A 27,473-nucleotide genomic window follows, 5' to 3' on the forward strand; every position below is an offset into this window, starting at 1 on the left:
ATGCTAAGCAAGCACGCTATCACTGAGCTACATCCCCAGCCCCTTTTAAAATTTCATTTTGAGTCAGGGTCTACATTGCCCAGGCTAGCCTGGAACTTTTAATCCTCCTGCCTTAGCCGTTACGGGCATACACCACCACACCTGACCTAAGCTTCTTAAAAATACTTTTATATTTAAAAAAAATACAGTATAAAGAGCCATTTAGTCTATAAGCCCTGCTATGAAATGAGCAGCTTCTACCCTGCCCTCATTCACTATTTCTTTTCATGAAGAATCGCTATAAAAAATTCAGCTGACTTTGAATGATTACCTTTAGATCAGAAAATAACATTCCCACATTGTTTTTTCTTGATTTTAAAACTTTTGTCACTTTCCATGGGCATTCTACCACAGAAGATAAAAGATTCAGTTTTTACATATACCACTCCATTTCCTACCCTATGTATTTCCCATCCTTCACATCCTAAGGTTATCTCTATTTTTATTGACAGAAATTAGCCATTTTACATTATTATGAAAATATGTTTTATGTTCTACTTGGCACTTTTGTACTTTTTATCATTTTGTTTCTGAATCAAGTATATTAAAGTCAACCTACTACATATATAGAAAGTTGCATATATCTATATATAAATAAATATTACTAGTAGCTGAACAAAATTGCATTCTATTACTTTTTCTTTCCTACACATTTGTTTTAGTAAAATGAATAGGTGATCATTTCCTGTGCTATTTTCTATCATTAATTCAATCCCCAAATTTTGTTCTAAATACATTCAAACACATATAATGTCATTTTATTGATTTTATTGCCTTGAAGGCACTCCTAGAGCCTCACAACCTACTGCAATTTATACTCTGCTCCTTAGGCCTCATCTCTGGACCATCATCCTGGAGGTCTCCTCCTCCTTTCTCATGGTGAATTCTGAGATCCCACAGTATACTCTTAGTTTATAGTATGACATTACAGTATGAGAAAATCTTCTAGTAGTTTCCCAAAAAAGGAAAGCTTTACTTGAAAATGTCTTTTCTACCACCTAATTTGAATTTATAGGACATTCTAGATTGGAAATAACTATGTCCCTCAGAATTGCAAAATATTCCAATTTCTTCTGGTTTCCAACTCTGCTACTGAGAAACTGAGTGCCATTATGATTCTTGACTCTGTATGACGTCCCTTTCCAACTCCTTTCTCCACCTTACTGACGGGGTTTCCAGGACCCCCAGCCTTGGGCATGGTCAAGATGGCGCCTGATGCTGAGCCAAAAGCGGCCAACTATACAGTAAACAACCAGCGAATTCCAATGATTGGCTAGTTAACGATGTGACTAGAGCATGCCCCCCTCGTGTACCTATCCTATGCTTGCAGCTGTCCGCGTTTACCTCGTGTACTCTCCCCTGATTGGTTGAAGTGTATATAAGCCTGGTGGGTGGGAGAGTAGAGAGGCAGAAGCGGAAGAAGCGGCGGGGGCGGAGGCTGAAGCTGAGCTGGAAGCTGGGAATGCGCGGAAGCTGGGAGTAAGAAGAAGCCGAGATGAGAAGCTGGAAGTGCGCGGAAGCTGGGAGTAAGAAGAAGCTGAGAGAAGAGAAGCTGGGAGTGCGCGGAAGCTGGGAGTAAGAGAAGTGTAGGAGAGGGACTGTGCATAATAAACTTCCAAAGCTTCAGACATTTGTCGTGTCTCTCTCTGCGGCCAGAGGGAGCGCGATACCTTACTATCCTCAGCTCTGAAAATCTGCAAGCCCATCTCTTTGTTCCCACTGGTTTGAAATTTCATGACAATGTGCCTATGTCCACATTAGTTTTATATTACCATGCTAGTACTCAGTAAACCCTTTCAAGTCAGGAAATACATAACTTTTGGTTCTGAGATATTTTCTTGACTTATTATTCATGATTTCTTTCCCTCCATTCTTCTTCTGGGACCCCAAGCAGTCAGGTCTTACAGCTTCTAAAATGGAACTCTAAATTGAAGTTTCCAGAGCTCTACCACTGAGCTACATCCACAGCATCTTTTGGATTTCTGAGACAAGGTTTTGCTAAGTTGTCCAGGATGCTCTTGAACTTGGAAACCTCCCACTTCAGTCTCTCAAGTAGCTGGGATTACAGGTTGTGTTGTCCACTTTGGCCCAGACCCTCTGTCGCCCTCTGCTGCCACAGAGGGAAAAGAGAGGGTTGTGGCACTCAGTCCTCCCAATCCGCTCACTCCCCAGCACTGTCAGAGAAGTCTTCACTCATAAACATCTCTCCTACTCCAGCCAAGAGTTTTTCATGTATTTTATTCCTCCAAGAATTGAGACCGTTTCTTTTCTTTTAAAAACTGACTGTTGTCTACAATGCCACTACCAGCCTGGTCTCATGTCACACTCAACCATTTGCCAGTTTATGAGTCATTCAGTGATCTTTGGCAATGGTGAAGGAGGACGAACAGAAGGGGATAGCCAACACTTACACCAGTACCACCTTGCAACAGTGCAGTCTTAAACCTAACTGTTCTGAAAAATAAAACTTTTTTTTTTTGGTACCAGGAACTGAACTCAGGGGCACTCAACCACTGAGCCACATCCCCAGCCCTATTTTGAATTTTATTAGAGACAGGGTCTCCCTGAGTTGCTTAGCGCCTCACTTTTGCTGAGCCTGGCTCTGAAGTTGCCATCCTCCTGCCTCAGCCTCCTGTGCTGTTGGGATTACAGCTGTGTGCCACTGAACCTGGCTAACCCATTCTTTATACTATGTACCACACTACTCTGTGAAACAAAATATAAAGCTAAGTATTCTCTTGCAAAGAAGGAAGGCAGATGCTCTGAGAATAGTAGGAACTTCTACTGAAATGCCAAAATGGCTACATTCCTTGCACGACACACAATTAACTAACAAAGTGACATGTTTTTCCTTGTGTGATTTAAACTAAAAAAAGGAAAAACAAAGGGGAGGAAAACTTCCTATAGAAGCATCCAACCATGACTGAAAAATTTTCAAAATTTTTTGTTTCCTTTGTCTCTATTCTGGATGCTTCTGTATTCTATTTCCAGTTTGCAATTATAATTCCTTAAAACATATCAAGAGCTAATATTCTTGCTTTAAAGGGCAGAAATAGAAAAATAAAATTGAGTGTTGTATTTCTGTTTGGAAGCAATAAGTGGTGCCAATTCCATGGATCCAATGATGAAAATCACTAAAAGAAGCTAAGCTACTGCTCCATTTTCCATCTGGATTTGGATTTCTAGGTCTCCCATCTCTACACAGAGCCCTTATCCCAGAACAACTATCCATCAGAGCTTTGAAAAGGAGGGTGTAAATCACCATGTATAGCAGATAAGATTAGGATGAACAGGGACTCCTCATTTCTGTTGTCCTTATGAAGTACTTTCAGTATTTCTAGGTGAAATTCATGAACTTATATTTCCCACAAAAGCATTTTTCAAATGTGCCATTTTAAAAATAAATCATAATAACAACAACCTAGCTGTAATTTGGAGGCTACTAATAATAAGCAAAAGTTACTAGTACCATTCCTGTGGCATTTTATCACAGAATAACTAAGAACAGTTATTCCTGAGAATAACTGATTGTTAATTATTAATAAATCAAACAACACATTTCAAGACTTTGAATATGGGGATGGGGCTATCAGGACAAATTGAACATATACATTTTAGAGCAAAATATCCATAAGAAATTATCTATTAAATCACCTTTAATTTTAAAATATAAGTAATAAGTCATCCGTTCTTTCATACTTACAGCACAGAATTCTTCAAAGGATATTCTTCCATCTCCATCCTTATCTGCGTTTATTATGGTTTTGTCTACAATTTGCTGTAACTGTGTATCTTTCAGATTGTTCCCAACCATCATTTTCAACACCTGGAAGAGTTCCCCATTGGAAATATAGCCATCTTTATCCATGTCATAGATACGAAAAGCAACTAAAAAAAATAAAAAAAAAAAAAACAGGAAGAAAAATCAATGGCAGTTGTAAGGCAATCACACATTGAGTACTTCAGTGAGAAACAGTAAATTACCAAACACCTAGAATTATGACTATGAGGATGACTCCTTCCTAAATATAGATGTTGCCCTTTGGTGGGATTAACATAGTTGGTTAAGAGGATGGGCTTATAGAGTTAAGACTGGCTGGGCCAACAGTGTATGTAGCCTAGGTTATTTAACCTTACTTAGAACTAGGGATGTAACAACAGGTCCAGTCTCTTAGGTTTTTTAGAACATTTCTTGCTACTTTCATTAGAAACAAAAACAACAAAAACCCTCTTATCCATACCATGTATGTAGTTTATATGGCTATTTTCAGTAGAAGGAAATTCTAATTTTCTTCTATACAACTAAAAACTATAACCATACAGTATTCAAACATACTAGTTGAAAATGTCCTAAAGGATTTTCATCAGAATGTAAAATTTGTGTTATGTCTCAGAATCTAGAATAAAAGCAATTGTTTAGAATATTTTAAAAGAAGTCTGAAATGTAATACGGGGTAGTAGCAGTTTAGGAGGGATAATGAAGTCAATAAAGTAAAATACTTACACCTCAACTTCTGCTCCTTATCTCCTTTGACACTGAACTGAGAGACTCCCTCAATGAATTCTGAATAATAAGAATTAAATGTTTACAAATCAGAACTTTAATTTTTTATATAGAAAACCAATATTTCCCTTACATACCCACAAAAGGATATTTCCCTGAACAAGACAATTCCGTATTAGCAGTGTTGAAAATTGAAAATGCCACAATCAAGGCTATACATTTGTCTTCTTTTATTTGGAGTCTTCTAAGGTTAATCAATTTGAATGAATATTTAAGTACTATAAACCATATCACTCAAAAACGTATTATTTAAGCTATTTAACTCTTTCCTTTTAGAATATAATTAAAAAGAGACTTAAAAAAAAAAAAAAGACTATAAACTGTTTTGCCAAAACAAAAGTAATTTTGGATTACTGTCCTAAAATTCTGAATCATTTAAATACACTTTTGGAAACTGCATGCAAACTTATTATTTTCATCATTACCTCATAAACACTAAATAAATCATAATTGGTTTTAAATTCCTTCACTTATAATTCAGTTTCTCAAATTAAAATGGCAAACCTGCTGACAAATTACTAGTGAAATGAGATCTTTATTTACTTATTTAGTATAGAATTAAAGTATAAAATGATGTATCATGTTAATATTAGCAAAAGTATACTTCAATGTCCTTGTAAAATCTAGATTGATTAAATTAAATTAAAACTATGATATAACACATCCTTATCTCTAGAGTTTAACTGTTTAGTATGTAGGTCTTATTCTTAAAAAAGAAAAAAGATTTTTAAAAACTGCAACTTCTAATATTTTAAGTTACCCTAGAGTGAAAATTATTTTCTAAAAACAAAGGAAAAACCGAATCTCCTTTTTTGGGGGCAGAATGCCCTAAAAGATACCTTGAACACTTATGAATCAAAAAGTAAAATATCCTGGTTCACTAAAATGTTTATATTAAGGATTTTAAGGTTTCGACATAATATTGTATTATAAAATCACCAAAATGAAGACTTAAGAAATAAAAGTTCCAGACATTTTTGTATATAGAGCTATAAGGCTATACACAACTTGTGATTAAACCCCAAAAAACACCTACTTTTCTTACCTTTAAAGTCTACTTCTCCATTCCCATCTGTGTCAAATATATCTATTACTCGTTGTACTAAAGGATTCTGTTGTAACTCAGGCAGAGACATGAACTCTTCCACACTCAAAGAACCAGAATTGTCCAAATCCAGCTTCTTAAATCTCTTTCCTAGCCTTTTAATTTCATCAGCATCAACTAAAAGTAAACACAAAAAAAGCAAGATTTTTAGAAATGATTTTATAAAGGTTATAGGAAAAAAAAAAAAAGCTAGTGGTTATCCAATAGTTTAATTTCCAATTTCATTAAAAGAGTTACATATACGATTAAATAATTTCTCCTAATAGAGTACAACGTAAATATTTTTATTTGGTTACCTTTCTGTTTGTTTGTCCCTGCCATAACATACAACAAACTATACACAGAGTACCCAGATATCCCAGGACTGACAACACTAAGCTGATCATGGAGGCCACACAAGATATCCGAAGACTGACATCACTAAGCTGATCACTACACAAGCTAAATCAATCTCTGCTCTGAACTAAAGCACCTTCGTTCATTTTCACTTTCTTTTAAATTACCTTGGTTTTAATAGTTTGATTCAAACTTCAAAGGCTATTCAAAATTCAAAAAATTCTAATGTTACCTTCCTATCTTATTCCATGAGATGTATTCCCTTTCTCAGAGGCAATGTGACCAGCCTCTTGAATATTATTAGTTTAGATCTTCTTGAAACTCTTTGTAAGTATTAATAACTAAAAGACAGTTTTTACTTCTCTGACCAAAACCAAAAAAAAAAAAAAAAAAAAAGGCTAACAAAATTCACATTTCAACACCTTAAAAAGAAAAAAATAATTAATTTAAGAAATGTGGGCTGGGGATATAGATCAGTTGGTAGAGTGCTTTCCTCAAAAGCACAAGGCCCTGGGTTCAATCCCCAGCACCACCAAAAAATAAAATAAATAAATAAATAAAAATAAATAAAATGAAAATAAAAATAAAAAAAATAAAATAAAATAAAATAAAAGTTTGCATTACTTTGTAAGTACTTAAATAAAAATTCCATGTCAGTTTGTTTTATTTTGGTACTAGGGATTGAATCCAAGGGCACTTAACACTGACCCACATCCCAAGCCCTTTTTTAAAATTTTTTATTTTGAGACGCTATAATCCCAAACACTGGGATTATAGGCGGCACCACCCACCCAGCTAAAGGTTTTTTCCCACATATGTTCTTGAAAAGGGTTTAAGTCATCTTCTTCTAAATTTTATTGTCCATTCCTTTAAAATAAGATTAATTCAGATTAAAATTTTTGATCACAGCTTAAAGAAATAATACAAATATTTACCAAAAATTAAAACAAAGCCACCAATTTCTTAAAAGAAAATTAACAAGGCAAAGGTCACACTGCCCATGAATATATATATATCACAGTTATATTAGAGAAGATACCACAAACTGGTTTTTAGTTTAGTTTTAGTCCAGCGGTTACTAAGTATTAAGACCAGGGCACTCTACCACTGAGCTACATCCTCAGCCTTGTTTTTTTTTTAAGACAGGGTCTTGCTAAATCGCCTAGGCTGACCTTGAATTTGGCAATCCTCTTGCCTCAGACTCCTGAATTACTGGAATTACATGTGTATAGCACTGTGCCCAACTGCTGTTTTGAGTAGTTTAAATGTTTGGCATCCTCATTGTAGGAACTTAAAAATAAGAACATATTTAAACTATAAAGGTACTATACTAAAATGCTACACAACTGTATGTAATTATCTGCACTACTAAAGTACAGACTGATAATGCTACAGATAATGCTCTAGTATTTTCCCAGAAAGGTTTTAATCCCTTAATCCTAAAGAGTTCTATTTTCATGAAAGCAGGGAAGGGGGGGGGACACTATTTCAGTTTGCTGAATGTTTGGTGTCTGCTTAGATAGTTTTACTTTAAATAAGATAATGCTGTAATATTAATATAACTATAAGTTAAGACTCTAATATGAATAGCTCATGTATAATTGACAGAGGGGAGTAATGTCAGTACAGCATGCAAACTTCATAAATTCTTCTGATGCTCTTAGGTTTATGATAGGGTTACAGGCCAATAAACTCATGATAAATGGAAAACATCATAAAAGCAAAATGTATATAATAAACCAAATCAGCAAACATCATGATTTAGCCTTGCCTACCTTTAAAACACACTCAGAACACTCATATTAACCTACAGTTGGGCAAGATTATTTAATGCAAAGCCTATTTTATACTAAGATAGTCAATACCTCATATAATTTTTTGAATATATGCATAGGAAATAGTACACTGTATAACATCAGCTGTTCATCCTCATGATCATGGGGCTTATTGTGAGTTGCAGCTCGCTGTGCTATCCAGCATCTTGAGATTATTATACTGTATATCACTTAGACCAGGAAAAGATCAAAATTCAAATTTCAAAGTATATTTTCTGTTAAATAGGTGTACATTGCTTTTGAGCCATCATAAGTCAGGGACTGTCTGTTATGTTATGAAAATATCAAGGGCAGGTTTTCTCAAAAAGGAAGTCTTAATATATAAAAACCTTAAGGACAGCAAGTTTAAAGGTTTCAAGAACCTCAAGGCTTCTGGTGAAAACCAAGGGTACAGATGAAGACACAAATACAATTTCTCTTGGTTTTTTACTACCTGCCCTCAAAATACTATTAATAAAGGTGGCTATATTCATTGGCTTGCCATTAATGTTAAAATTAGTTTCTACTGAAATAAATGACCTCAAGAACTTGTATCTCTAAATAAATGTTTAAGGCTCATAAGTGAACTGTGGTGTTTAATATAAATGCCAGAATTAATCTGTACTTATATTTTAAAGATCATTACTGTTTGTTAGTGCTCTATAAATTGTTTCAGTGTCTGGCCTACTGCTATTTTTCCTACACATGATTTTGTACCACGTATGGTTTATCAGGAACACACATACTGTATCTTATGAGAAAACTTTACACTGAATTAATGAAAATATTCACTTCAAACAGTAAAATAACACACATTTGAAATAATCTGATAAAAATTCAAATATACACTTCATGATCACATCAACTGTATAAAACATTTTATTGCTTTATTAAAGAATAGTTGTTTAGTAGAACAGAAGACAAAAGCAAAGTATTCAAATAAACCTTATTTTCCCTTTATCCATTAGGTATTCAGATACCCTTACTCTTGGGTAAGGAGTGTCTTACAAATGTTTTCCCTTATCCCTTATTTATTTACATGTCTCTTCTATACCAAGGCTCAGCCCAGTGTTTTCGCTGGTTTTCTATGTACTGCATATAATAGATGCTCAATAAATGTTTAAGTACTAATGATAAATGTTTCAAACTTAAAACAACTTCATCAAAATGCCATCAATATTTAAAGAAAAACTAACCAGACACCAAACCATTCACCAAATTGAGACAGGGACTCCTATGAAAAACAGGACCCTTTAGGATTAAGAGCCACACAAGAAAATAAGAAATTAAAAAGTGAATCAATCTTCAAGGCTATGGGAGTAAGGTCACATACCAGGAGATGAGAGGCTGAAATGTCAGCTCAGCTTTTATTTTTTTAAATAGAGTATTTTAGTTATACATAGTAGCTGGTTCCATCCTAACAAAATCATACATGCATGGAATCCAAACCACTCCATTTCAGTTCCTGCTTCCCCCTCCCACCTGCTTCCCTTTACTGATCTTCACCCTTGCTCATCATTTATTCATCCTTGACTGGTACTTTCTACACACACATGAAGGTGAGGTTCCCTGTGGTACATTTATATATGCACAAATGTTATTTTATTAAATTCATTCTAAATTTCCTCCCCTTTCCTGTCCCTCCTTCCTCCCTCTTAACCTCCTACTCCACTGATCTTCCGTATACCTTATGATATCCAATCCCTCTCCTGCTTTGTCTTATTTTGCTCTAGCATCCACATGAGAGGACACATTCAACCCTTGATTTTCTGAGTCTGGTTTATTTCATGAAGCATGATGTTCTCCACTTCTATCTATTTACTGGAAAAAGGCATAATTTCATTCTTCTTTATGGCTGAGTAAAACTCCATTTTGTATGTGTGTGCACGCGCGCACATACACACGCACATATGTATGTATATACACACAATGGAGTTTTTATATGTGTGTGTGTATGTGTGTATATGTGTGTGTATATATATATATACACACATATACACAAAATGGAGTTTACCACATTTTCCTAATCCATTCACCTATTTACAGGCATCTGGGATGATTCCTTAATTTAGTTATTGTGAATTGTTAAAATCAGCTTTGGAGATTGTATGGGCAGCAGAAATAACAAAAAATGGAGCCAGACAAAGTAAAATCACCAAGACAAGGCCAAGGAGATAGGACAACAGTCTGTCCCATTCTGAAAATAACATCAGACTTTTTCAGATGGTAAGAAACAAATTCCTGATGGTTAGCAAAAGGCACATGCAAAGAACAGTCACTGAAATAACTCAGTTACTTTTACCTTATCAGCATGGTAAAACATTCCCCAAGATGGAGACACAATGGTAATAAGATAATGCATGAAGAAGCATGATGGAAGCACAGGCAAAACTAAGATCCCACCTCTACAAGTGATGACATCAAGACACAGAGCTCCTGCCTACTTAGCAGATGCCGTAAAAGTTGAAAATCTGACTGGTGTCATTTCCTTTCTGCCTTAGGCAGAAGCCCCATATAAAATCCTTGTCTGTGCTTAAATTTTTTTCAGGTTCAGTTTTGTTTCCACCAATGTTGGACCCAAGGACCTCAGTTCAGTAACAAAATCATTCAGTTTCTCGAAATTTATAGATTTTGCTAAAAAGGTACCCTCCTTTCCATACTTGCCTTGTCCTACAGACAAGAAAAGGTGATGAATGGGAAAATAATCGGTAGGAATATTAGAAGTGGAAAAGGAAAAATGACGTCTCCACAAAAGTAGACAAATCACTTCCTCTAGCGGGTATCATTAATGGAAAGAGAAAAAGAAGAAAGGTAGCACTATAATACTTAGAAAACATATTCCATATGTTGAAGCATGGACATACATAACTGTTTAGAAAGTAAGTAGTATGAGAAACTGAAATTGAGGCATTTAAAGGATTATCTGTCAACTAGAAAACTCTACTAATCCGGAAGACAGCCTTTCATAGTCTTGAATAAAAATAAGAATTCTGGGGGTTGGGAATATGGCTCAGTTGGTAGAGTGCTTGCCTTGCATGCACAAGGCCCTTGGTTCAATCCCCAGCACCACAAAAAAAAAAAAAAAAAAAGAAAAAAAAAAGAAAAAGAGGATTTTTTTTTTCTTTTTGGAAAGTAAAATAGAAGAAAATCATCAAATAAATTTGGTTCAATCCGTCCTCCTTTACATTGCCAACATTAATCCTTTTGTTTGTGTTTGTGCACAAACATGTGAATGTTGCTAGCGATGGAACCCAAGGACTGATGCGTGCTAGCCAAGTACCCTACCGATGAGCTACATCCCCAACCCTTATTTTGAGTCTTGCTAACTTGCCCAGGTCAACTTCAAACTTCAATCCTCCTGCTTCAACCTGCTGAGTAGCTGGGATTACAAGTATGTATCACCAAGCCCAGGTACCATTATTCTTTTTAAAAGGCAAATTCAGTGAAACTGCTGGCTCTTATGCTTAAAATTTTTTTGTGGGGCTGGGGTTGTAACTCAGTGACAGAGTGCTTGCCTAACATGTGTGAGGCACTGGTTCGATTCTCAGCACCACATAAAAATAAATAAAGGTATTGTGTCCATCTATAACTAAAAAAAATTTTTTTTTTATTCTTGTGGCTTCTAACAACAAACAAGTCAAAAACCTAAAACCCTTGACAATATTTAGCTTCAGTGTAAGTTTCCACCCTCGTTCCCCACTTTTTCTTTAGCTACAAAGCTCTTGGTACAATTCTGTTCAGATATACATTTTACATCTCTGTTTCTTTATGAACTCTCTGCTGGAAGGTCCTTGCCTGGATGTTCCTTTATGAGAATACCATTAGTTTTTCTGATTAAAGAAAGGAGAGTATTATTAACTATATAATCTCACAGTTGTGTGATTCATTTAACTCACTCTGGCAAGAGCCCATAAGGTAACATTTAAAATCCACTTACTTCCTTTTCTTTTAAATATCTTACGAAATATTATATGTAGTTGATAGTTGTTCTGGATGAGTACATAAAACTTTCCTCAAAGGCAAAATGCCAATGATCACACTTTACCTTCACAACAAATGGCTTCTTAAACAGCCCCTACGTATGACTTAAATGGAATGAGCTCTACATAATCTTTCTATTGATCAACATTCCCACATACCTTTTGCCCCTGAAACTCACTTTGAATTTTAAGAAGCCAGTAAAATGTGTAAGGAGGCAGTATCTCTTTTCCAACCACCATTTATTTCCTCCTCCTTTTCCTCCCTTCCAGCTAAGTTAAAAAGATGAGTTAAGATGCAGACTAAGTACATCATTCTACCTAGTTGAGTCTAGATTGGAAAATAAAGCCATGAATGTCTTTTAAAGTCAAGATCTAAGAATACTATTTTCAAAAACAAGTAGTAAAATGCTCTATTAGACAACGAACAAAGTGACTTATTGGTCACTGCTATAACCAGAGAAGCAGTTATTCAAGTACTTTCACTTGCCAGCAATGGTCTAGATGTGTGGCAGAATATTAAGAGTATGAAGCAAGACTTCAATTTTTGAAATACCAGTACTTACTAACCTCCTACGAATTAGGCAGAGATCTCTAAAATAAATCAATCACATCTTGTTAGCACTTAAATGTTTTCAAATATATTTACAGATCTGCACTCAGTACCAGGTTAGAACTAAAGAACAAATTCCAACTTGTGGCAACACATTTCAACAAATTTTTTTTTTTTTTTTTAAGCCTACAGCTTAGGATCCTGCTCCCTTAAAAAGAGATGAACAAGGAAAAACAAACAAACCTCACCCTCCTGACTCAACTTGTGACTCAGAGATACTCTTTTTCACATGTTTTGCCAACTGGAAACACATGTTATTTTCCACTTTTTAGAAGGATACCTTTAGGAAGGCTACTTTTTTTTTAATAGCAAAAAATACTCATATATTCAATTTAAATTATATTAGAAAAAGCACTAAATAGTCTTATAAACTTAAGATATTTTATTCTCAATTTATAACACAAAGTTTTTAATAAGAATTTGATGAAAAGCTTACAAATACTGAATTAAACTGCAGAGCTCTTAACTGGATCAGTGCACTCTGAGTATTCTCAGGGATATATGTAAATTTAGATGGTAACAACTTCTAACAAGTGATTTCAGAATCTTATTAATGTTATCACACAAAATGGTTAAGAATTTTCTTTTAGAGAGCTTACGTTGCTATAGTAAATTTTAATATTTTCAACTGCACATATTATATTAGAGCAATATAATAATAAAGATAGAAGTTTACATATTCATCCATCTTTCAGACAGACAAAATGAATTCCTTTTACCATATTTACATAATTCTCTCATTTTTGGGGGGTGGATTTTAAGGGTTTCCAAAATAGTAGAGAAGAGAACTAGGTCTTTGGCTTTAAAAGTACAGCTATTAACACATACATGCTAAGCCACTTCTCAAACTATGAAAAGTAAAAACAACATGAGGAAGTCTAAACTTTTAGTTCAAATATGAGGTTTATTAGAATAAAAAGGAAAAGAAACAGAATGGAATGGAATAAAAATAAACTTTCACAAAAGTGCTCAAGTAAACATGGACAGCCATAAATCAAGGAGAAGGGTGAAAACCAGTCATCAATGGAAAAAAAGATATGAGATCACTCAGAGGTGCTAAGATTTCAGGAGAGTTAAGCATTTTCTCATTTACCATGAACCTAATTTCCATCTTCTGTTCATTACCAGTTGAAATCTTGTGTATTTGTTAATTATTAGTAATAAAAACGTGTTCATTTAACAAACGAAAAATAAATAAATAAATGAACTTTCCTCAAATTTTAGATGGTTCCCAATAATGGTAAAGAGAAAAAGGCAATAGGGTTATTACTCCTGTAGGAAAATTCTTAAATAATAATGATTTAACAACAAAATCAAAATCAAACACATTAAACTTTAAAAATCCTCCTAGAATTGGTATTTTGAAAGAAATAACTAAATGCAGTGTGGGATCCTGGACAGAATGCAGACAGCACTTCAAATTTCACTATTTTCTCACTAAAATATGTAGTTTAATATTACTTTACCAATGTTAGTTTCTTGCTTTTGATGACTAACTTCAATCTGTAAATGTTAACCTTTGACAACCTGTTTGAGGAGCATTTGAAGACTCATTACTTCTATAATTTTTTTTTTTGTAATTTCTCCTGAGTCTCCTCCCATTTGTGACAGCTCTTTTCTCTTTGCTTTTTATGACCATAAAAATTTTTGGGCTAGGGCTGGGGAGATAGCTCAGTTGGCAGAGTGCTTGCCTTGCAAGCACAAGGTCCTGGGTTCAATCCCCAGCACCGCCAAAAAAAAAACAACAAAAAAAACTTTTTGGGCTAGCATTTTGTGATAGGCTCTTTAGTTTAAGTTTAATGATGTTTTTGTCATGATTAGAATGAATATAGGTATTGGGGAAGAAACACCACAGAAATAATTTGACACATCCCACGACTAGCAATAGTAACTTCAATCTCTGGTGTCTGCCAATTCTCCACTTTTTTTTTTTTTTTTTTTTAAGTTAGAAAGTATCCTGGGGGAAGATATTTGAGAAAATGCAAATATTCTATTTCTCCTCAAATTATGACTTAATTTTAGCATCCATCAGTGGGTCATGTCTGCAACATTTGTGATATTTGTCTGAGAATCAATTTCTTTCCCTCTTCTACATTTATGGGGATGCTCCTATGAAAAAGAAAAAGAAAAATGGTATCTTCTCAATTTATTCTTTTAATTATATTTATTTGACTATATGAGTTAAAACCCAACACTATCATTATTTCCTTTGTTGGTCAAACTGTTTCAGGTTTGGTCTTTAGGTGCTACTTCAGGCTTGCTCTTATGAAGCCTATAAGCAATACCTTTGGGTTTTTGTTTGTTTGTTTTCTGTGGGTTTTCTTGTTTGTTTTGTTTCTGTTTTGCTTTTTAGCATTTCTTTAATTTCTGGCACCACAAGATGTTCCAGGCTCATCCTGACTGTACATAATATTTGTAAAAAGAGATTCCCCAATCTCTCTTATATAGCAATAAATTAAGAACTACACTATAAAATGAGAATTATTAGTAAATATTACTCCAATACAAGATTTCAGAACATCTCAAGTATTTTAGAACTATCAGCTATAGCAAAATAACCTGGAGAAACATGTGTTGAAAAACACTTGTACAAACCACCACAAGAACAAATCTTATAAGTTATTGAGAAGCTTGTCAACAGAAATACTAATTTAAAAGTTTTAAAGTCTTTGTTCATGTCCTACAAAGGTAATGGTTGTGTTTTCACATTACCTCAAATGAGAAGTAAAAACCACCAGGGGGCGTAGCAAATAAACCTTATAAGGTAGCTCCAAAAACCTCAGATTTTATAAGGATTTTACTTACAGACCAGCAGTTTAATATTCATATACTGCATAAAACAGTTCAACTGCCAAATGAACATGGCAAAGAGAGAGCTACCATTATTTTGAAAGACATTATAAGATAAAGACACAGTCACATACATTTGTACTGTACTAGATATGAAAAACTGTCATCCACTTAAAATATGTAGCTTTTAGAAATATTTTATTATTTTAGAATGGAAGAGATAATGTGTGCTTTTGGTGCTTCTAAAATGTAATTCTTACATACCTCAAAAAGTATCAAGCAATTATCAATATGCAAAAGGCAGACATCAGCAACAAAAGAATTCCCAAATTATAATTAAAATGCTAAAAAAAAAAAAGTTAAACCAACTTGGTGAATGGTACTCAAAAAATTAAGTACATAGTTCTATAGGTTTTGAAAAATGTATACACCTATGTAAGCATCTCTACATTCACAATAAAAACACTCCACCCCCCTTTGCAGTCACTCACCCTCCTCTCACCAAACCCAGGCAACCTTGGTTTTGCGTGCTACAACTATATTTTGTCTAGAATTTCATATAAATGGGATTGTATAATATGTACTCTTGTGTCTATTTTCTTTACATTGCCAAGGTTTTGATATTAATCTATGTCAGTAATGTGCTCTTTTTTACTGCAAGGTATATAAATTTGTTTAGGCATTCACTTGTTGCTAGACATTTCTGTTGTTAACCAATTTGAGCTATTTTGTTCTCCTGGAATTTCTGGGTCACAAGATAAGCCTGTGTTTAATTTTCACAAACTCAGTTTTCCAAGGTGGTTTTACACTCCCATCATCAACATTTGAGAATTCCAGTAGCTCCACGTCTTTGCCAGCATGTGGTTTTGTCTGTTTTTTCATATTTTTTGTTAACTGGCTATTCAAATCTTTTGTGCTTTTAAAAACTGAGTTATCTTTTTAAAATTTTTGAAATTTTCTTTGTGTACTGATATTACTCCTTTGTTAGGTATAGATTTTTCAAGTATTTTATCCCAATCTATGAGCAAAAAACTTTAACTCTGATGAAATCCAAGTTTGTTCCTTTATTATTCAGTTCTATATACACCAAAAATCCTTACCCATCCCTGGTGATGAAGATTTGCTCCTATGCTTTCTTCTAGAAATTTCACAATTCTAGCTCTTATACTTAAATCTATGATCCATGTAATTTTTATATGGTATAAGCAGGAGCAGAAGAAACATTCTATTTCACACAGAAATACAGCCATTTTGCTGAAAAGGTTCTCCTTACAATGGTACCTGTGGCACTTCTGTCAAAAATCAATTACACACACTTACACACACACACACACACACACACACACACACACAGGGCTATGGATGCTCTTGTCTGTTCCACTTATTTGTCTATCTAAAGCCATGTCTTATGTTTAATGCTAAATCTTTAATTCAGGGAGCACTGTCTTCTTTGTTTTCTTCTTCAAATTCTTATTTTTGTAAGATTCCCGCAATTCCACACTAAATATTAATCACTTTGATGACTTTTACAAAAATCTTGCTGAGAATTTGGGATTATCTGAAGTTACAGATCAGCACAAATAAAACCGATCTTAATATCAAATCTTCTAGTGTACAAATATGTTATATCTCTCCATTTATTTAGGAATTGTTATATTTCTCTCAGTAAAATTTTTTAATTCAGTATACAGATTTTATATACACGTAGCTAAATTTATACCTGAGTGTTTCATGGCTTTTATTATAAACTACACTTGTCAATTTAATTTCCCAATTGTACTGTGTTGCCATATTAGTAATTCCCCCAATTTTTGGATAATTTCCTTACAGTCAATGATCTTTTTGAATTAACTTCAAAACCTAACCGCTGCTAGGTTTACTATGTAAGTAAAATAATGTCATCTGAAATTAAAGACGTTTATTCTTTCCTTTCCAATCATAATATCTTTTTCTTCTTCTTGACTTAATGTAGTAACTACAAGTCCTAATAAAATGTTGATTGGAAGCGATGAGAATAAAAATTCTTGCATTTTTCCCCCATCTTAGGTGAGGCATTGTGTTAGCTGTAGGTGCCCCTTACCATGCTGAAAAAGTTCCCTTCTGTTCTTAATTTATGAATGGGTAACAAACATCCTTTTTTCAACATTACTAGATTTGACTTGCAAACATTTAAGGGTTTTTGGACATATGTTCATAGAGAATATTGGTCTATGTTTTATGCTACTTTTCTTATAATATATTTGTTACTATCAAGGTAATATCATCTCCTATTTTCTGAAAGAATTTAGGTAAGATTGATAATTTTTATTTTCATTAAATGTTTGACAGAATTTACCTGTAAAGTTCATTATCCTTGGAGTTTTCCTTGTAGGAAGATTTTAATTAAGAATTCAATTTCATTAATGGAAAGAATTTAAGATTTTCTATTTCCTCTTGTGTCAGTTTTAATAGTTTGTTTTTCAAGGAATTTGTTCATTTCATCTAATGTGCAGAACTTATTGGCATAAAATTCATAACATTCTTGTTACCCTTTAAACATTGGTGATTTCAATTCTTTCATTACTGATAATGGTAGTTGTGTTTTCTTTCTTCTAGAATGCTCCTTCAAAATGTAAACACCATGTACCACTTACTTCCTCCTACCTTATATAAAAGATATGAGCCAAAATGACCCAAAACACTAGAATTCACTCAGCCAAATGAATGCTGGCTATCCAAAGACAAACTAAACACTTGACAATAACCCTAGAAGTACATTCTTAGAATTGTGTTCAGAGCTCAGCAATTTTCACAAGAAAATCTGTCACAGAAAAGCCATGTAATATACTGGGTGCAGTGGTGCATGCCTTTTAATCCCTGCAACTCAGGAGACTGAGACAGGATGATTACAACTTATCAAGACCCTGTCTAAAAATAAAAAATAAAAAGGGCCAGTGATGTTGCTCAGTGGTTAAGTACCCTGGATTCAATCCCTGATACCAAAAAGAAAAAAGAAAGGAAAAGCCATAAAATATAAAGGACTGAAAGAAGACTTGAGAATGAAACACTGAGATGAAGAAACAGACCTAGAGAGGTAAATGCTGAGTGCTCAATGCTGTAAAGCTCAATAGCAAAGCTGGGTAACTCAGACTTCTTGAAATGCTTTCTCATCTAATTTCTTTTGTTGATTCCATCTGAAAAGCTAGCACTGAGGCTTAGGCTAAGAGATACTACACATTACTGCTAAACCCCTCTAATCTGCATTTTGGGTATAAATGTGAAGAAAGGGGAACAATACAAGTATTCCAATTCCAGGTTGACAAAAACTAGATCACGTATTTCTAAGATGTTCCTCTAACCCATCTCCCAATTTGTATATTACTGATTTTCCTGCTGAAGGTTTGTATTGTTGATTTTCTCTTTTTGGTTTATCTATATTGTGGTAAAAATCAAAACAGTAAGTTAATGAAAAGGCATGGATTTATAAGATCACAGAAACATATTAAACTGTTTCTCACTGTTTACTATACTCTTCATTAAGTCAAAATGTATATTGTCTCCTAGTTCAATAATACATCTTACTTGAACAATTTGCTTCTCTTTGTTTCATAAGCCAATCCCAATTCCATTTATTACAGCACTCTTTCCAGGTTTTCCTCTTATTTTATCAACTGCACCTCAATGCAAGTTGTACTTTCATTTAGTTTTGTTTTACTCTCTACCCCAATCTCTTGGAAAAAAGAAAATACAGTATTTCCTTCCTCCCTTCCACACACACACACACACACACACACACACACACACACACAAATGCATATTCAAGTGTTGTCTTTTACTTTGTTCTAATTTGAACCAACTGTTTTCAAGATCCATGGCATTGTTGTTATTCTGTGATTTTTACTGGTATCGTAGGGATACCAATGTCTTTTGGTACCAGTATCTTTTTGAATTTTATTTCAATCTTTTTATTGAATTTTTTTTTCATTTTACTGGATTCATACTCAACAACTTAGAGCCATTAATTGCTCTCACATTTGAGTGACTATTTGCCTAGTATATCAAATTTTGGATTTAGGAACTTAGAACTTCAAATGACTCTACTGCTTACTAGCATCTGCTGCTGCTAAGTCCACTGTCAGTAGATTCTTATTCTTTTTAGATAACTTTTTCAAGAAGCTTTCAGGGTTTCCTTTTTATTCTTGAAATTTTAAAATTATAATGAAAGAATAAATGTATATATTTTTTCATTTAACTTTCTCAGCAATCAGAAAAGATTTTTTTAATTAGATGATTCAATTTTTCAGGGAAGTTCTCTCCTACTATTTCACTGAGTATTACCTTTTCCATTTTATGTAACAGCTCCTAGAATTTCTATTGATCCAATATTATTATTCTCTGTATTCATTCAACCAAGTTATTCTTTTCTTATACTCTTCATATCTTTTATTCTTTTGCTCTAACAGTCTTGGAAAGACCCAGGAACTTTTACTTTCATTAGATGGACAACTAGGCCTTTTTAACCACCTATGGTAATTGGCTTCCACATACTAGCTACAAAATTACTTCACCTTCATAGCAGATAACCATATTAAAATGTCACGGACCTCATAACTGAAACTGTAATTCTGTGAGTGCTACCGTGATACTAAAATTTGACAGTGTGGATAATAAAAACAGATAAATCTTCCCTTTTCTTAAGACTACTTGTCTACAACTTGAAATATTCAAAATATAGCAGAGAAACCAGGGATGTTAAAAACAAAAGGATTATAAGAACAAAACAAAGTATATAAGTTAATGCAACATATTTAAGAAGACCTTTCATCTCTCTCTTCATTACTCAACCCCAGTGCTTTACTAAAAGTATATAGAAGTATTAAGTAACTTTCACTGAATAGATAAAATAAATGGTATTACAGAAATAAAATGTTTCAAAAACACTTTGACCTTTTCACATTCAAACTGAACTATTAATGGTAGTAAAAAGATTTCCTCCAGGGTGGGGAGATAGCTCAGTTGGTTGAGTGCATGCCTCACAAGCACAAGGCCCTGGGTTCAATCCCCAGCACCACACACACACAAAAAGATTTCCTCCAAAGATTTCTGAGACGATGAATAAAGGCTTGGTAAACCAGAAATGAAAATTTCAAGTACATATTATTAAAAGTGAAGTGAGTTAAAGCAATTCATAATATAGGAATAAAAACAAAGAAATACTGAAATGAAGGAAGAAATCAAATGAACTTTAGTTTGATTTTTTTTCTCCAAAAAAGTTTTGTTTTCAAAACAAAAACAAGGGCCTAGTGATCTATCTCGGTGGTAGAGCATTTGCCTAGCATGCATGAGGTCCCAAATTAGACCCACATCACCAAGGGGGGAACAAAAAATCGAAACAGAGCTAAATCTCAGTCTAGGTAAAGAATAGAAACTCTTAAACCTCTGAGACTTGATTAAAAGCAGAAATTAACAGCACAAAATCACTAGTCCAAACTTTCAAGTCATTTGTAAATATTCAAACTAGAAACAAAACTGCTAGTATGTGAAAATTGTTTACACAAAGTTGGAGCAGTGTTCTAATGGGCAGAAAATCTTCAAAGTTTCTACAGATTATGCAAAAAGAAACATTCCTTTAGCATCTGCCAAGCTCTTCTTGGGTCATCTTCTAATGAAAGCCAAGTTAAGAAATCTTTCCAGATAAAAGGATTTTCCATCTAAATTCATTCTATAAAACAGTCCATGTATTTACTAATTTTATCAAAACCATTCACTTTTATACTGCTTTTATCAACAGTGAAAAATTAGTTGAACTGTGACCAATCTAGTCCTCTGCTTAAACTATCTAAAGTAGTATCATGCATTCAGTCACTGTTCCAAGTTATCATGCCAAGTTACAACTAAGCTCAACTTTGAGCAAATCACTCCAAAAATATACATTTCCCAGTCCAGACAGGTTAGCCAATAGACAGAAACAAAGTCACACAGCCTAAAATAACTTAAATAAAACTACCATGAGTTCACAGCACAAAAGTAAAAAGAAACAAAGGAAATTTTCATCTGCAAAACTAATGTTTAAAGAGTATAATGAATCTCATATATTGGTTGTTGAATTTTAACATTAACACATGAGAAATATTATATTTATACCACTGCCCCAATTATTTTAGATCAAATCCCCAGCATCATTTCCTTGAAATTATTCAGCTAAATTATTATTTCTAGAAGATAGACTCTTTAAAAACATATCATAATAACATTATTACATATGAAAAGTAGTAATTATTTGATTTCAAATTTCCCTAAAGTCAAAAATTATATTACAGGTTTTCTGAATCCACCACACTTGCCAGTTAAGGAATGTGTCAAAATAAGGTGACCTTACTAACAGTTTCAGTGGAGTAACAGCAGAATGCCAGACTGCAGCAGGCCAAGAAATCAGCAGAAATAAAGAAATGGAAATAATTGTGTACAGTCTTCTTTTGAGAAGCTCAAATACGAGGAAGAATGGAGGAAAACTGAAAGACATATGCAGAATTGGAATCAAAGAGAAGTTGATTGTTTTTTTTAAACTGAAGAGAGAGACACGCTGAAGACATAAGAAAAAGAGAAATTAACAAAGTAAGATCCTAAAGACAGGAGGAGGTCGAAAACACAGTGGAAAGGCTAACCTTGAAAAAGGGAGGCAGAGCTCCAACCTGGTACTGAAGGAAAGGAGTCAGAGTGAATGCCGGTGTGGGTGAGAAAACAATTAAGTTAATACATCTTCAGTTTTCTCAAGAATTAGAAGGCAAAATCATTTATTAAAGATAAGAAATTGCAAAGAATTAAAGGTCTGGATAGAATGTTGATGGTATGAGTAAAATTTGAGCAGTTTGGAAGGGAGAAACAACCAAGACCAGACAAATATTTAATCAACTTTCAAATCCTACAGAACTTTCAAAAACAATTTCAAACATCAGCCTTTCCGTGATGCTTTTCTTAATTTGCTTATTACCAAAGGTGATTTTCCCTCTTTGGAACCTGTGCTTTTATTTCTAGTAATACTTTACTTACACTGTCATTTTATGTATGCCTCTTTTTCCAGTATTTAGATTGTAAGCACTCTGTGGATGTTTGTGTATAGCTTATCATTCAGTCTTTCTATCTTTTTAAAGGACAATTTATATATGAAAAGAAGGAAACAGAGTAACTGAAAAGTTAAGAGACACTGAATTGAGCTGGGCTTGAAGGCATGAAAAAACATGAGAGGATGATCGGAGAAGTATAAATAATCAAATGCATCAAGCATTGGTTTTAACAATCTTATAAATTATAGTAGCTATTTACAGTAATACTAAGTTCTTCCAATAATAAAAAGGTTTTGCAAAAAAGTAAAGAAATTTACTATAATCATTGGGTGGGCAAAAAAGTGGCTGTTTCAATGTGGACAAGTTCATTTTGGGGAAATTCATCCAAATTATACATAAAATATGATAAAAAATACATTATATTAGAGTAAACCAAACAGTGAACAAAAGGGGGGAAAACTATAATAGACACAGGAAACTTTCAGATATTCATAACTGGTAGAATGGTCCAGTCATTAACTACAGATCCTTAGTGACAGAAAGGGACTGCTTTCATAGTGGATGAAATCTACTTTAAATATTTACCACACATTTAAAAAAATAAAATAAAACTGGCATGAGACATTCTGAATGTGTAGAAGGGAACATACATCAGGTCTTATGCTTTAGTATACTTAGTCTCAGACTTAAGGGGAGAACAAAAAAGAAAAATCTGGGAAGTAACAGTTTCCTTACAACCTCTGTTATTCGATGGAGGAAAAACTTCCTAGAAACATCATCACTATCAGAGCTGTACTAGTAACATGGAAATTCAACTCTATTAGTCTGAAACCTTGTTCATTACAGACTCCACACCCTTTCTTGCTACCAACAACAAGAGGAATAATTGTATCACATTCTGAATAAATGGCAAAGCATAATCTTGAAAAGAAACCCTTTCAATTCAGTATTAAACTAACATGTTAACAATGCCAGAATAATAATTAGAGATCTGTATACATAACACCAAAAGCACCAGTCTGTAACTTCTCTGTCTTGATAATATCCCAGAGATGTTAGCTATGTAGTAGTGACAGAAATGCTAGTTTTCAAACCCAAAATGCCACTATAGGCTACAACAGGGTTCCGCAAATTTTTTCTATGAACAGTCAGGTAGTAAAAAAGTCATAGTGATATGGTTTTGTTAACTACATCATAGTGTCTGTTCCACATACTAAACTCTGCCACTGCAGCACAAAAATAACCACAGACAACATGTGAACAAATGGACATGTCTACTACAACAAAACTTTTTTAATAAAAACTGCCAGCAGGCAGTTTAGCAACCCTCGTATACATAATTAGGTCTGGTTTTGGTCAATTCAAACAACATTCTCAATGTTAACATTTTATTTCACATTTAAGACAGAAATGCATGCCACCTATAATCCTAATTAACTAAGATATTCATAAAGGCAAGTTTGGGAGGAAAAAGTGAAATGAAATGCAAATAGTGGTTGAGATGGAAAGGGTAGAGTAATTGGTCATAAATATTAGCATTTTTTAAGGCACTATAGAAATTTGAAAATGGAAGGTAAAATGGATTAATAAGTAATTTCAATTAATAAGTAATTTCAGGTTAAGTAATTTCCTGTTTATTTTCCATGCTATAAGGAAAATAAAGCAGAAAAGCAGTGATGGGAATAAAAGAAACTGACAAGTATTATGGGGAAAGAAAGGAGACTTGCTCAAAACAAAAGGCAATGGGAAAAGTGGTTTTAACAATATAATAGAGAAGTGACACTTCATTGCAAGGGTAAGAGGTCCCCAAGCAAGGTAGGACCAAGTCTCATCAAACAGACTAAAAAGGGCTGCTTTCTCTGAAGAAGAGAATGATATGGGAGTTCAGGAATCTCACAGTATCTTAACCTACCAATGGTCTCCATTCCAGGCATAAGGATCTCTCTCCTTTTCCCGATCACTGCACTTTCAAACCAGAGATCTGTTTTTTTCCAAAGAATATACATAAGCTCCCTAGTCAATCAAATGGTCCTTCAAACAAAATTACTTAGCATTGATTTTCTTTCTTTAGGTTCTCTAGGATAGTCAGAAGTAATCAAGACTTTTCATGTTCCTCATTTTCTCCAGAAAATCTTTTGCAGTAGCTCTTTGTTCTACTCAAATTTTGCCTTCCCAAATTTTGCCTTCAGTAAGTACTTTATTTTATGCAATCACAAAATAAATAAGTTCACTTTTTAATCACTGTGCCATAGTTTACCAATGCTCTTTTTCTTTCTTTTTTTTCTTTCTTTCTTCTTGACAACTGGATCCTCACTACTTTCAAATCCAACCAGGTCAGATAATCAATCTAATTTCCATTACCTTTGATAATACAGCCTATATCATTCCTGAAATTATATTGTATTATTCAGGGTTCAACTAAAGACAACAAAATCAAACTCTAGCTAGTTAAAGCAGAGATGTTTTTTAATATAAGAAACCATTAAAAGACAAGGGGTGGGTAATTTAGGGAAGCAATTTACAAAGTCACACTGCAGAACTGAGTTTTCAAAAGACATACTGACCAAACTAAAATCAAGAAACTGCATAGTGAAATAGACAGCTTTTGACTCCAAAACACCACCCATACAAAAACCCAAATCACAACCAGAATCAAAACAGAACAAACTTCAACTCATTTTCTACTTTATATATCTGACATGAGTACATTTATGGCAGAAATAAAAAGAACTCTGGTCCAAAGGAATCTGAGATACACACTTAGCAGTTTTAAAGTTTCTAAATACCAAAAGGTCTAAATGATGTTGACCACCCTTAACATAAAATGTTGATGTCAACACCAACAGACATACTACAATTGAAAAATATAAAAGGAAACTAAAACAACTAAGGGAATAAAGTTGCTTAGATGACAAAGAAATTAGGATTTAAAGATGTAGGGGGAATGAGGTAGAGAAACAGTAAGGCAGACAGGACTGAATTAATAGAACCACAATAAGGACAGAATTATCAAAGACTTAAGTCTTACTTCTAAATGCTAGAATATGACTAGCATAGACTATGAGAAGAATAAGTATGTTTGTTCCCTATATATCAGTGATTTTGTTGTTGTTGTTGTTGTGTTGCAGTACTGGGGAATGAACCCAGGTGAGCTCTACCACTGAGCTAAATCCCCAGTTCTTTTTATTTTTTATTTTGAAACAGGCTGCTGAAGCTTGCCCCTGCACTTGGAATCCTCGGCCTCAATCTCCCAAATCACTGAGATTTCAGGTGTGCACCACCATGACCAGCTCAAACAGTACATTTTTAAAGACTTAATTCCTAACACCAAGGGCTAACAGTAATAAAACAAAACTAAAATATGTTGAAGTGGAAAAGTGTAGAGGTACATCCTATATTTTTTTAAAGGGTTGTCAAAACTAGCATGCCCTTGATAAAGCATTCCATTTAAGGGCTACCATCATATATTGTAGGTGATCAGAACACTGGCCTAAGTATTTTTTTTTTTAAGATCTTATTGCAATATAAATACTAGTAAATTAGCTCATTCTAACTCAATCTTTTAACTATTAAGCTTCTATCAGATACGTATATGAAAATACAAGACTTTTTTTAGCTTAAAACATTCTAAATATTAGAAAAAGGTTTTAGACAACAGATTTTATTCTGAAAATTTGCGATTTAGTCAGATAAAGACAGAGAATTCGCCCCTACCCCTGCCCATTAATATTTTCCTTATTTTAAAGGATTTAAAACACTAATAAGAAAATTAGTAATTTTGTTTGTTCAGAAAACAAAACAAAGCCCCAGATTTAATGGATGCTATGCATCTTATCTGTTTCTCTTTCCTCAATACAGTGAAAGTGTACTTTCTAGTCATGGCAGTGTGGTTGGGCTGTGTGACTACTCTTGCACACATAATATGAGCATAAGTAGTGCAGATCACTTGGTAATCAGGCATAGAATTGTTGGCATTACAAAACAAAGAAGTGTGCACCCCTGAGTCACCAAACAGAAAAAGCTCCAACACATCTACCCTGACATTTTCTTAATCTGAAAAACTTCTGTTAAGTCACTGAGATTTGGGGTTTTATTTGTAATTACAGTATAGTACAGATACTAATAATAAAGTCTATTTAAAAATCTCCTTATTCTAGTAGTTTGAAAACCAGTTTGTCAAATTCATCTTAAAACACCAAAGGACTAACTTCGCTATATGGATAAACATACGTTATAAAGGTATATCACATATACATGCACAAACAGACATACAGGTTTATAAGTAAAAGAAATTCTTCACAACAAGAATATTCAACTTACAGTGTGAGCACATTTCCAAAGGATAACTTGCCTCATTTCCCTGGGGAAAGAAAAGAAAAGAATCATAAAATTGGCACCAATTTCTTTAAAATATACCAAACACTTTAAGTCACAAAACAAAGGGAAATAAGTTATAAACTATTATGTCTAGATTTATAAATTGAACTTTTTTTAACTTAATAAGGAAGCAAGTTATACAACATGGTAGAAAGTTCTTCACTCAAACCGGCTTGAGTTGTGGCTCTGCCACTTAGAACTTAAGCAAGCATTTGATTAAAATATATTTCAAATATTTATATACCCTAAATACACTATAAACCAAATTTTCACATATTGGATACTGTCAGTGTTCTAACTTGTATTGCTGAGTGAACTCATTTTGGAGAACTCGGGGGAAAAAAACCTCTTCTACTATCTCTATTTAACTGAAGAAAAGAGTTTACTGAAATTGCAAAGGAAATTGTTAAAAAGGAAAAACCAGAAACCTACTACCATTTATACCTGCATGGAAGAAAATTTTCTACATGCTGTACAATTAAAATATGGGAAATATTAATGAGCAGGTGAGTCCAAAACAGGCAGTCACTTGAAATCTACTTCAAATATTTCTTTTTATGAGAAGTCTTACAATTTATTGAAACTCTACATTATTTTTTTTTTAAAGTATAAAATCAGTTGTTTCCTATACTAGGATTCTATATGATATATATGTAAGGAAAAACATGTTCTAGAAAAACTACAGACCAGACCTAAGTCAATGCCTACATTTAACAACTTTTGAGGACTGGACTCAGAGATCAAATATCTAGTATAGATCATATCATTTCATTACCAGTAGTACCATAAGTACTTCTAAAACAGTGAAAATTCCA

The 27,473-nt window shown here is 33.6% G+C and overlaps 1 protein-coding gene across 1 annotated transcript in view; it reads right to left on the reverse strand.

The window, feature by feature from the left end:
* Positions 1-27,473, reverse strand: part of Ppp3r1 (protein phosphatase 3 regulatory subunit B, alpha) — a 62,118-nt gene that overhangs the window by 3,175 nt on the left and 31,470 nt on the right. The window contains exons 2-5 of the mRNA XM_047523289.1: positions 26,602-26,641; positions 5,649-5,825; positions 4,544-4,603; positions 3,743-3,927 (exon numbers count right to left, since the gene is read on the reverse strand). Of these exons, the coding sequence (XP_047379245.1) occupies positions 3,743-3,927; positions 4,544-4,603; positions 5,649-5,825; positions 26,602-26,641 (462 nt within the window). The remainder of the gene's footprint in view (positions 1-3,742; positions 3,928-4,543; positions 4,604-5,648; positions 5,826-26,601; positions 26,642-27,473) is intronic.

The sequence above is a fragment of the Sciurus carolinensis genome, chromosome 13, assembly GCF_902686445.1.
Source record: "Sciurus carolinensis chromosome 13, mSciCar1.2, whole genome shotgun sequence".
Classification (NCBI taxonomy): domain Eukaryota; kingdom Metazoa; phylum Chordata; class Mammalia; order Rodentia; family Sciuridae; genus Sciurus; species Sciurus carolinensis.